Here is a 12,544-nt window from a genome sequence, read left to right as displayed (position 1 = left end):
ATGAAAGAGGGAGCTCTTCTAAATATTTTGACACCAAAATCATGTCGATACACCTTACCGACTGCGAGTAAAGCCACCCACGCTTTAACTTGACAGACTGTATATACTTTACGCTTTATCAATAATATATGATTGTTATAAACAATTTTTTTAACAAAAATATAATTGATTTTTTTTACATGCAAAAAGGACTGTTTTCCCTACGGAAATTATCCGACAATAAACGAACAGTGATTCCAAAATTGGATATGGGACATTCAATAATAATTTGCCATATTTAATTTCAAAGTCCAAATAAGTGATCTTTAATCTATTCTCTGAAATCGGAAGGCATAAATTCGGATCTTTAAAAAGACGTTGAATAGTGTGATCAATAAGAGACTGAATCTCAACCATGGCTCTTTCTTCCGATATTCAAATAATTGAAGGATAACAATCTTTTTTAATATCTATTGCATTCACATATGAAGGATAAATGTCAGCCTATGTTTCTTTGGCCTTTAAGTGAATAGTATTATATTGATACTTTGACAGTCTGACCTGTTGCATTGAAGCTAAAGCTTCTTCTGAAGAATATGGCACATATGATTCAAAGTCAGATTTAACTGAAATGTTCAAATTTTCATAATCGGCAGAATTCAAAAGAACGACTACAGCATTTGCAATTTTTTTCTTCCACTCTTTCGTAAACTTTGCAGAAATGCATCCTGTATCTCAGAAGCCGTAAAACTCTCTTCAATGGACATTAATTTTCGTCTCTTTGTCACAGCAGCAGCATCTTCGAATTTTGCATCCGAACTTTTTGTTCCTCCTTTTGATTTTATCCCAGAAAAAGTAACAACGAAGTCAGTTTTTAGCCACTCTTCCGAACCTCTTTTCAAACTGACTTTTTATACTTAAACATTCTTTCCATTTTTTGTGAAATATAGGTAAAAAATATAAATTCAAATGATTAGCTACTATTTCTAGATGCCCAGGATCAAGATTGTACTCAGTTTGCATGAAACTTAACAAACCTTGCACGTCAGTACTCTCATTGGCGATAAGAAAATCACAAAGAACCTTCTTACCTACCTTGAGAGTATCCATTTCTTATTAGAAATAATAATACAAATAATTGAAATGTACAAACCCGCAGAAGGTATTTTGACATGACGCCAAAAGCAAATCATATAAAGATAATTTCAACGCAGTCTCTCTCAGTTATATAAACGAAAATTATGATTTCTCTTGCGAGAGCGCGTGCGAGAGATACCCACCTAGCGGTGAACCTGGAACTGTACTTTTTAGTTGAGAGTCACTTGTCCTTCATTTGTTTTTCATGAATTTACGTACAAAATAAATGAAAGATACGTGACTTCTAAAAACGCAAGTACAGCGTTATTGCTATGGACAGTTTTCTACAGAAATTTTTATTAACAATTACGCAAATTATTATCTAATGTCCCATATCCAATTTTGGAATCACCTTTAGATTATTGTCGGATAATTTCAGTGGAAAACTGTCGTTTTTGCAAGTAAAAAAACTAAATCATAGTTTTGTTTAAAAAAATGTTTATAACAATCATATAAATTATTCTTTATTTAATTTCGTTGGTTAGTCGATTGCCGTTCTTCTTTAACAGAGAACTCTATTATATTCAGAATAGAGCTCAAAATTTTTAGTTTTCAGGATAATTGCTTTGCCTCTCTCTACTCTTAGCCTGAATGCGTTAGTGGGAGCTGTCAAGTAACAGCCTTTTTGAAATTTCGGATGACTATAATGACCAAATCTGGCAAAGATCGAGAAATCCGCGAATTATGATTCAGGATTTGCCTTTCACCTATAAATTCAGCAAAACAATTAAAGACTATTGCATGTCATGAGGAAAATTTTCTAAAATTCTCCACTATACGCCAATGACATTGCTCTTGACTCAAGTTAAATTTGGTATTCATAGAAAATCATGTCTCGAAAATGTCACCTGTCGAACTCTTCTCAAAATAAAAACTAATGCATCTTTTAATTTCTATTTATGTCCGGAAATCAGACGAAATAGAAGTATGTACATTAAATAATAAACTATGTAAATTGCCTATTTTGAAACCATTCATACCCTTCAATCCGCAACTTATTTCACCACGTAGTTGAAGCCTCAATTACCAACAGGCAAAGAATTAATGATACTGCAGATTTTTAAACCTTAATAAAAAATTAAACTCTGAACGAGATCGAATTGAATCTGTCACTCTTTCTGATTTTCGAAATTGGGCTGATAATTCGTTTACTCAAAAGTTAAAAATGTTGAGCGATTAGCCTAGACTGCATGATATGTAGCAAGTTCGAGTAACTCGATGATGTTGTACCGTAGATTAACCCTACCGCTCCAAAGAACTGCCGCCATATTGCACTTTTCAAACACTTTTTATATTTCTAACGTAAATTGTAGGTTGCAGGTAATAGGTTGCGAAAGAAGTCAACTTAATAATTCGAAAAATAAAATGTATCTTACAGATTTATTGGTAAAAGCTCCCGCATTTGCTTGCACTTTCGCACGATCGTATTTTAGAGCAACCCAGCCGGAAAAACCCTTTTTTTAGGGAGAAAACCCCAGGGAGAAGCTAAACCTTTGACAAAACTATATTAATCATTACTACGTTTTAGCAGTAATAACAGAAAAGCCTTATTTTGCATTGTGTCCGCCTGTCGTCGTTGGCCTGATTCTGCAAAATAAAAATATAAAGAGTTATAACCACAATCTCTAAAAAGTATTAATAAAAGTATTAATTACATTATACTTGGTATAAATAGCATTTTATTGTTTAAGTTACCTGCTTGATGGGAGACTGAATCTTATTGTGGAGGGCTATTATACCGGCGAAACGCATTATTCTCAAATTTTGCGTAAGCGCCTCCACTACGTGTCACTAAGTCACCATTTTGAGGCTCGATTTTTTCTGGTTGAGCTGATCGTGTAAGAAAAGTATAGTGTTAAATAATTTTGAAGTTAAAATCAGCAGTAACTTATGAATACTACATTTAAAGTCTGGATCAATGAACCGGTTACAACTTTTGCGCTCAGGGTAGAGATTTCTCTTACCGCTTTAATTCCAGGGATCGATTATAAGGGCCAGAAATTTATAACTGGTTCTTTGATCCGGGCCCTCAATTATACTTATTCGTGATTCTGCGAATAATTTCCGAATAAATGAAATTTTTAGTTTTTTTTTTCTTCTGAATCGCAACATGTTTTTACTAATTCAGAAAAATAAATTTACCACGAATTTGAACAGGTTCGGTTAATATTAACGAATGAACGTCTAGGTACATTATTATAAGTTAAAAATGTTTAATAAAACACTCCAGTAGCAGATACAGATGAAGATATGCGAGAGTGGGGTATCTGAATGTTACACTGTCCCCTCACCTTTCAAAACTAAAAATTATGATTCTAATCTGGATCTGTAAAGGTAAAAGGCTACAGGTTTCTGTTTCTTCTATAAATTCGTTTATAAAAACTGCATGATTATAGAGAAAACTAAAACTTTTAAGAGATGTTTTCTAATATATTATTTTTTATTGCATTAAAGTTATTTAATTACCACTTTGAGTTGGATGTTTATAAAATGCATCCTCTCGGTATTCTGCAACAGGTTGTGAATCATGGAACAGTAAATCATGGTTCCTAAAACTGACCGGCGGTAACGGCTGTTGTGGCGTTGATTCTGCAACTCGTTTTGAAAGAAAAATATTATTACAAATTATTTTTAGGATTCAAATTAAAAATTTGAATGATATTTAAAGACGAATAAGATTGTGAGAGCGATATGGACACTATAGGCTAAACTCGTTTTTTTATAGGAAAATCAGCTCGAGGTAAAAAAGAACGCGCAGGTTTTGAGGTTGCGATATAGCATCGGAAGAATTTGATAAACAAATTTAAAAGTGCAGCTGCAAAGTGTTTGAAGTGCGTAGGATGTCTAGATTAGTGGAGAGGTCTGTGCTGACAAAAAAACGAGAAGGAGAGAAACAAAAGGTAGAGAGGAGAATTTGGGCAGCTCTAGGTGTAGCCAGAGAAAAAGAGGTACATGGATAGACAAGGATACACAGAACACTCAATTCACAACAGCTACATCCGCTAACAAATATCATAAATAAGAGCAATGGAAAATAAGGTTACGAGTACGTACCCGGAGTCTCGCATGTATAGGGCACCCAAATACACGATCGAAACAAAGTTGTGTGCTCTGAATCTCGATACGATATGGATTATAGAAAAGAAAATGTAGAATGGGGGTGATTCTATTGATAATGAAGAGTACAGATAAGAACAGCTGAAGGCTTAAAGTAAAGGTCCGAAGGTAAAATAAAAATACGCGATGGCGAGATTTGGGAAAAGCATTTGAAAGTGGAACGAGAGATAAGGAAAAATGGAGATTGTCCGATTTAAGATGGACGTGGATCGACGAGGAAAGAAGTTTGTAGCTAAAGATAGAGAAGAAGGTTTCGGAAAAGCAGGCTATAATAAAATGAGAAAGTGAAGAGAAAAGCAAATTGATTTTCGAGCAAAGTGAGGTGATTATAGGAAGAACGAATTGTAAAGACGGTATGGAATTTGAAGTTTGTTGTCATACAAATGATTTTTCCTTAGTTCAAAAAATGATATACATAAAAATTTTGAACCTAAACTTGGATAGAGCGATCTGTGTCTTCTGGTAAAATCTCTCACCACTACAGTTAATGGTTGAAGATTACCGTGTTGGTCCATTATACCAAGATTTCCTTGTTCATTGAAAAATATTTCACCCGCATGGGGGTGTGCCCGGAATGATTCTGTAAGAATAAAAAAGTGTGTTAATATAATTGAAATTACGAAAGTTTTAAAAATTACGCAAATTATTATCAGGCGTCTATTATGTCATGTAGTATCAAAAGACGTTTGAAGGCTTTTGATAGATTTTTTGATACTAAAAAAATACAAAAATAAAAATATATAATAATCAAATAATTTCAAGATTGTGAACCTTTCTAGTTTAATGATGCTAAAAACATGGAAAATTAAATTATTTACCATTTAAAATGTTCAAATTTCATTCATTCATAATAGAAGCGCTGTTAAACAATAATAGACTTCTTTTATAAGAAGTCAAAAAAATCTCTTCGACTTCATTTGAGAAACATTTTGAATAAAATACAAAATCTGTGAATAAATATTCTGACAGACCTCAATACCCGAAATGCTTACAAACCCGGGGAATCCAACTATTGTGTAGTAATTTTTCATTAAACAAATGCACCTTTTACAACAAAAATATAAACTTCTAACAAAACATTGTCAATAATTTAAATTTTCTACAATAAAGTTGAAATCTCTACCAACTCTACTGCAACCAGAAAAAGTTTACAACAGAGAAAGAAAGGCGATACTGAAACCAACCGCAGCTAGGAATCCCATTGAGGGAGAGTTATGTTTTGAAACCAGATCAGCATAAAGGTATCCATCAAGCCCAAGGATCTAGCTGAACTGAATGACGCGTCCTCTTGATGACCAATTGTAGTTTGTATGATGGAGCAAGAAATTTAGCAGATGCAAACCGTAAAAAAGAATACGAGGCTGATCATAAGACCAAAAGGGGCATTAAGTTTGCTACTGACATGATATCTAGCAGAAAGTTAACTGCCAGGGTCCGACAGTTGTCGCGTGAACTTAGGATTTGTCATCACACACGCAGCAACTCAAACTGGCTGGCCACGAGGCAATGTATTGCTAATCTACCGAAACCTTGCAGTTGCCATTCACCACACGCCTAAACCAGGGGAGGCCGAACAATGCGAACTGAAAGAACATAAATTGGTTCAAGGAACTGAGCCTTGTCCTTATCAAACCATAGAAGGAATGCCCATTCATCACTACAGAAGAGGTGAAAACATGATTAAGAAGCATGAAGAACTGTTTGGCTCCGAGACCAAATGGTATCAAGAGCTTCTGTTGTAAGAAGCTTTCTCCAACCCACCAAAATCTGGTCCGCATTTTCACCTGTATCTAATACTGTCGGAAGAGCCTATTCCAGAGTAATTGGTTGAAGGACGCACAGTGTTGCTCCTGAAGGTGAGCAATTTGACTGGCCCTAAGAATCACAGGTCCCTTACTTGTATGAAGACGCTGTATAAGATCTTCGCAGCTATCCTCATTAATATGATTTTCCGGGCAGTCGGATATGTGTGGAAAGAGATGTACGAACGGAGCAGCTCAAAGGAAGGCGTAGCAGGACATCAGGAGAACCTGCTTTCAATGGCATCGATTGACTACCAGAGAACTTTAGATTCAACCTACCATAGACGTATTATCTGTCGGAAAGCTCTAAGGTTTATCCATACATTTCGATGTGCATAGATACATGGATGTCCCGTTGGAAAACAAATTTACTATCGAATCTGAAAACTATCGTGAGACAAACAACGACGCCTTTTAGCGAGGTATCTTGCAGGTCGAAACTATGTGCCCTTTCCTATTTTGCCTCACACTATAGCTACTCTCTTTCATACTTCGCAATTCCTAAAAGAAATTTTGAGGTAAACCCGGATATCGAAAAAACTAGGTTTCCTAATATATTTCACATGGTCGATCTCAATATATATGTTAGAAATTCAGAGCTACTAACTCTAACTCTACTTATTGTCTAGGAGCACACTAGGGAGATTGAAAAGGAGTTCGTGTTAGTAAAATTCACCACGATTTATTTGAAGCTGGGACAACTTCATATTATCACTAGAAGCACTGAGCTGGTCGACATAAGTGATATATAACACCTTGGTGCTGGAAAGCCTAAAAAATACCTAGACGTGCTTAGTTCAACACTGGGTCACGAAACATTATGCGCACTTCGAGTTATCCATTTTAAGACTTTTCATCTCTTGCAATTAAACTAGACGCAGTATTATCACAAAACGGAAATTCATGTTTATTTATGACAGGAAAGTTAAATCAAGGTGAGGACAAAACCCTTACGACTAAAAAAGAATTGTTAGCTGTGGTATGGAGGACTGAGAATGTCTGTCAATACTTCTTAGGAAATAGAGTAATGATGCAGAGAAGTCATAAGACCTTAATCTGCCTCCATAACGTAAAATACCCTAGCTCACGACTCTTAAGAAGGCGATCACGGTTAGAGGAGTATGAGTACGACATTTAATATGTTAAAGGAAAAGGGAACAAAACGGCACATTCTTTATAAAAATAATTTCTTCTTCAATAAAATAATAATTGCGATACAACTGTTCTGGGAGACAGTGAATACAGTTATGATTCTGAAAGTAATACAATTAACCATTACATTAATAAATGCGGAGACACAAGAAAAATACTAACCGTCCAAGGATCAAACTTTCTATAATAAATTATCCAAATTTTTTAAGAAGCTTTAAATATTGTCACATGGTAGATATTACCTGTCACTGAAAGAACTTGAGTTGCTATAATAACCATGGAAAATTTTGAATTACCCGCATGAGACGCTAGAGCAAGGGTCACCGCCGAAAGCACCACCAAGAAACACTCACGGCAATTTTTATAACACTTTTTTATTTCATTCCCTATATCTTCTCGTTTCATACTTCCTTCCGGAGGCCTGTAAGTCGAAGAAAAGAAAGTTGTGACAAGAAGGAGAACGAAATCCTATATAGGATTGTATACCCAATTTAAATGTCCTGCTACAAATGGAGGGCACCACTTTACGGGCGTCCGAGACCACTACGCAACAGACTCGTTAGCGGACAACGAGCCCCATATCTATAACGAGAGAGTAAAATCTCTCTGTATCAAATCTCTCTCATCCGAATGGCACCCAACCTACGTATTTGAACATTTATAGTTTTTGTGTATAAATTGAACCAGCCAATTTTATTCCAAAGGGCAACGATTTTTTGTTGAAACCTTGAAGTGGGGTGCACTGCCGTAAAACTGCGAACTCGACTTAGCTAGTACTAACTGGATACGTGATCTTGGCAACGTCGCCTATTGGACAACGCGTTCAACTCTAGAATTCTGACCCTATGTACTCCGGTAGACGTTTTGACCTGTCACTCATACTCTATCGTCGAACTCACCACCATGTCCTTTTCCGAAAACGAGATTTTTGTAAACCTTTTCACTAAATGGCTGGATATTATAAGGCCTAATGAACTATTGAAAAAGATGTATGAGTGATTTTTTCACCATTTTTAATTAAAATAGTCATTTAGAAGGTTCCCGAAAATTTTTACTGTGACAAAATATTGAGCTTACCAATTTTCATAGCAATATGCTATACATGATTTTCTTCAAAGACCATAGTTTTTGTGTTATTCACTTTAATTTTAAGGCCCAAGTTCTTTGTAATTGTATTCAGTTTGCTCAACAGTATTTTCATATCTCAGATTGACTCTGCCATAAAAACCTTATCATCTGCAAACGCTAACCCACGTACCCTCCCTGTATCGAGGTCTACACCATCACCGAAAGGGGCCACACTTAGATATTTTCCCATTGATATAATAAATAGCCAATAGGACATAACGCATACTTGTCTCACACATAGCATAATATCAAACCATTCAATCAATTTTCCCTTAACCCTCATACTGGCTTTGCTACCAACATATATTGTTTGTTTTACTTGTAGGAGCCATTCATTCATTCCGTACTCATTAAAGACTTTCCAGAGTTTACTTATATTTACCTTGTCAAAATCTTTTCCTAGGTCAGTAAGTGCACAGAAAAATTGTTTTCCTCTAAGAATGGCCTTTATCAACGAATAAGGTGTGAATCTCGGGACAACAAGGCTGCGTGGGATAGCCATAAGGTATAGATGATAAGGGATAGATGATAAGGTTTTAATGGCAGAGTGAATCGAATGATTACAAAGAATGCTGAGCGAACTGAATACATGCATTCAGTACATGGGCCTCAAAATTAACGTAAATAAAACAAAAATTATGGTCCGAAGGAAATCATAAATCGTATACTACTAAAAAAACTGATAAGCCCCACGGCGCTTATAAATTGCAAAATATATGGCAATTAGAAGAATTTCGTGTAGAAAAATATTTTGTCAGAGTCAGCAGCTTTAATAACATTCTAAACGACTGTTTTGATTGCAAATGGTGGAGTAGTCTTTTGAATCATTTTTTAATAGTTATAAATCTTATAAATCTTCGATGCCCGATATTCGTATGAAGTACGTTTTTAAATGTTTACTACCGTTTTCTATCCCTTCAAATATTTTAATGTCGGTAAAAATTGACATTTCAGGCAAAGAAATGTGGGGAAAATGTATTAAATGCTTTATAAAGAAATATTTAATTTGACCCCAGGCTGGTCATAATCCGCCAAAAACAATCCGAGATATACTTTAAAACTGGAAAACTATAAACATGGCCTTGAAAGGTTATCTTCAATGTTAAATGGCGGAAAACTTCAGGAAAAAGTTGTGTTTTTGTTTCGCACACATAAAAGGTGCGTTTCATCAGTAATGTGATTAAGCCAGAAAAAAAATTTAATTAAATTCTGATGTGTGTAGGGACTCCAAATATCGACCTTTCAGGGCTCGTTTCAGGTAGGGAAACAGAGGAAAATCTGGTGGTGTCAAGTTGGGGCTGTAGGGAGATTGGGGCATCACTGTCAGATTGAGCTAAGTCAGATAGTCTCTGGCGAGGAAGGCGGGGTGACTGGCTGCGTTATCGTGGTGAAGACTCCAGATGCCTTTGATGGCGCTCCTGACACGGGCGACCCTCTTTTTTAATATTTTAAGGACTTCCACGTGAAAACCGGCATTTATTGTTGTCCTGGGCGGTACGACTTCACGATGAACAATATCCCGGATGTCAAAAAATACAATGAGAATAACTGTTGGGCGTCCAGGGTTTGTCGGCGACCTCTTTCCGGCAATCCTTAAAGGATTTATACAACCTGAAAACTTGGTATGTTGATAGGCAATCATCCCCGTAGGTCTGATGAATCATTAAATAAGTCATGGAATGGATTGAAAGCTTCTAATGTGTCCCATAAGGTTTTACATTTTTCTTGCACCTTCTTCCCTATTCCTTTAAACACCCCTCATACACTGACTTGATGGCAGGAGGGGGGCCTACCGTTTAAGGTGAGTTCCGAACCATTAAGAGCAACAGCGTTAAGTACTTAGACAAAACCTTGTTTTTCTATAGGGGTACCGGTCCCACGACTCGGCGGAGATGAACAACTCCCTTTCTAGCCTAGTGTTCACCGCATGGACCTCCAATGCTCTTCCAGAGTGCGAGGCGGGAATCGAACCCGCAAAGTGACTAGGTTGGTCCTAGGCCTAAACTTTAGTCCCCATGAACATCGTCCTACTTCATTGAGTAAGTCTCTAAAGCCGATTTGGCAAGTTTCAGACAAAATTTGATTGCGTGCCGCTGTTTGAGAGAAGCCTCAATCGCGCTCTGGAACACGAAGCCAAGCAGAAGTGCACGAAAACGTTCTTCCTTTCTGCTCCAAAGCTCGGAGGTGACTGCTGGATGGTTTTAATCGAAGCTAAGGCTCCCCTACAAATTTAACCATAACTAAAAGTCACTTATTCGGGTTATCTTTGGTTACAATTTTGGAACCTTCAAGAGCTTCATGATCGAAAAATCAATTCGCATCCATTCCAGGTGTTCTAGTTTATGGGCTAATTTCAAATAACTAGCTTGCTTGCATGCGACGGTGCCAAAGTTATGACTGTGTGAGTCAATAACAAGTAAAAATGGAGGGTGCTTCCTTAATTGTAACTTCAAGTCTCAAATAAAGACTCTTAATAATTTGAAGTGTGTAATAACTGTGGCGATCCTGACTCATTGGATCTTCAACATGTAACATTGTTGAACGATCTAGCCGAATTTCTAGGGAAATTTGAAATGAACCAGTAACTTATTGATTGTAACTAGAAGCTATTAGATTGAATCAATATTACCGTCTGGTGATGTACTAAGAGAAGAATGGTCAGAAACAGGCGTCCCAGAGATGGTCCTCGGCTCGGAATTTGAAGTGGATGTGGCACTAGACCTGGAGTTGGCCCTGGAACTGGACCTGGAACTGGACCTAGAACTAGATCTAGAACTGGACCCGTCGGACTGTGCACTTGTTTCTACAACAAAAAATAGTTTCATTCTTCCAATTATGAAGCCCTCGAATATATTAGTTTTTATCGATTTTTGAAATCAAGTTAAAGATTGTGTAATTTCATGCTTGACCGAATATCCAGATCATCCTTAAAGGTGGTATTAATTTATTCTGTACTTAGGGATAGTATTAAGAAGAGCCAATAAAGTAAAGGCCAGCATATAAATTTTTGCTATTTTTGATTAAATAATTAAAAATCAGATTAACGCAGAATGTTAGAAAGAGTTTTAGTAACTATTATAAGAGACAGGACTTTGACTAAAATTAATTTTTGTAGACGAAAGTAAGTGTGAAATCGAGTTATGGCTTTGCTTTTTAGATAAAAAAGCCATTTCTTTAATTATTATTAACAATTGGGGAAGTGTGCGATTTGGACAATCCATCAAGAAAAAATATAATGTGCCGTGATTGAGGTTAGTATGCATTTTTGGGATAGTGGGCGGTCAAAATTTTTGAATTTTGGTAGTTCGTTAAAGTGTGTTTTTCAAAGATGTCAACATATTATTTTTGCACTTTGAGGAAACAAAAATTATCAGCAAATCCTTAAACTTCTCCGATTGTTTTTTAAATCCCTTCAAATTCTTTGCAATAATTTCAAATCTTTCGAAGTATCCCGAAATTGACTAAAATTAATTTTAATCACGTAAAATTTTAAAAATATTCTTAAATTCCTTGATGTCTCTTGACAAGCCTGAAAATCTTTAAATTTTGGGAAATGACTTAAGATATTTTCAAATAACTTTTAAATTAATTGCTGAACATTCTTTAAAGTCACGAAAACTGATAGGAATTTTTTTTTAATCCTTTAAAAACAAACTTAAATTTTTATTTTAAATTAAACTTTGAAATCCCGTCAAGAACCTAGTTATTTCATAAAATCACTTGATCTCTCAGACATCCTGTAAGATTTCTTGATAATCCTTAAACTCTTCCGAATTTTTTTTAAAGCCCTTCATCTTCTACCAATAACTAAAAATCTTTCGAAATTTCTCGAAATTGACTCAAATTAATTCAAATCTCTTATAATTCCTAAAACTGTTTTAAATTCCTTCAAATTTCCTTAAAAATCCTTAAAATATTTGAATTTTTTTAAATTCATTAAAAGATTTTTAATAAGTTTTCAAGAACTGGCTTGAAATTCGTTACGACCACTAAAACTGTCTTAAAATTTTACAAAATAACTTGTAAATCCTTCAAACTTTTTGAATTATATTTAAATTATTTTTAAGTCCTTTAAAAAGAAGCTTGAAGATCCCGCCAAGTCCCTAGTAGTAATTCCTTGAAATCACTTGAATACTTAGAAATATCGTAAAATTTATTGAAAATCCTGAAAGTCCTCCTAATTTTTACATTCTCATCAAGAGAAGGTATTAGATTTGTGTAAAATTTGA

At 35.4% G+C, this 12,544-nt stretch overlaps 1 protein-coding gene across 1 annotated transcript in view; it reads right to left on the bottom strand.

The window, feature by feature from the left end:
• Window positions 1-2,568: 2,568 nt before the first annotated feature.
• Window positions 2,569-12,544, bottom strand: part of LOC117173585 — a 23,435-nt gene continuing 13,459 nt past the window's right edge. Inside the window, exons 2-6 of the mRNA XM_033362229.1 lie at window positions 10,945-11,118; window positions 4,664-4,813; window positions 3,583-3,705; window positions 2,812-2,946; window positions 2,569-2,703 (exon numbers count right to left, since the gene is read on the bottom strand). Of these exons, the coding sequence (XP_033218120.1) occupies window positions 2,834-2,946; window positions 3,583-3,705; window positions 4,664-4,748 (321 nt within the window). The 5' untranslated portion in view covers window positions 4,749-4,813; window positions 10,945-11,118 and the 3' untranslated portion in view covers window positions 2,569-2,703; window positions 2,812-2,833. The remainder of the gene's footprint in view (window positions 2,704-2,811; window positions 2,947-3,582; window positions 3,706-4,663; window positions 4,814-10,944; window positions 11,119-12,544) is intronic.

Source organism: Belonocnema kinseyi, chromosome 1 (assembly GCF_010883055.1).
Source record: "Belonocnema kinseyi isolate 2016_QV_RU_SX_M_011 chromosome 1, B_treatae_v1, whole genome shotgun sequence".
In the NCBI taxonomy this organism is placed as follows: Eukaryota; Metazoa; Arthropoda; class Insecta; order Hymenoptera; family Cynipidae; genus Belonocnema; species Belonocnema kinseyi.
Note: the sequence above shows the minus strand (reverse complement) of the source record. Positions and strands in the feature narration are given on the sequence as shown.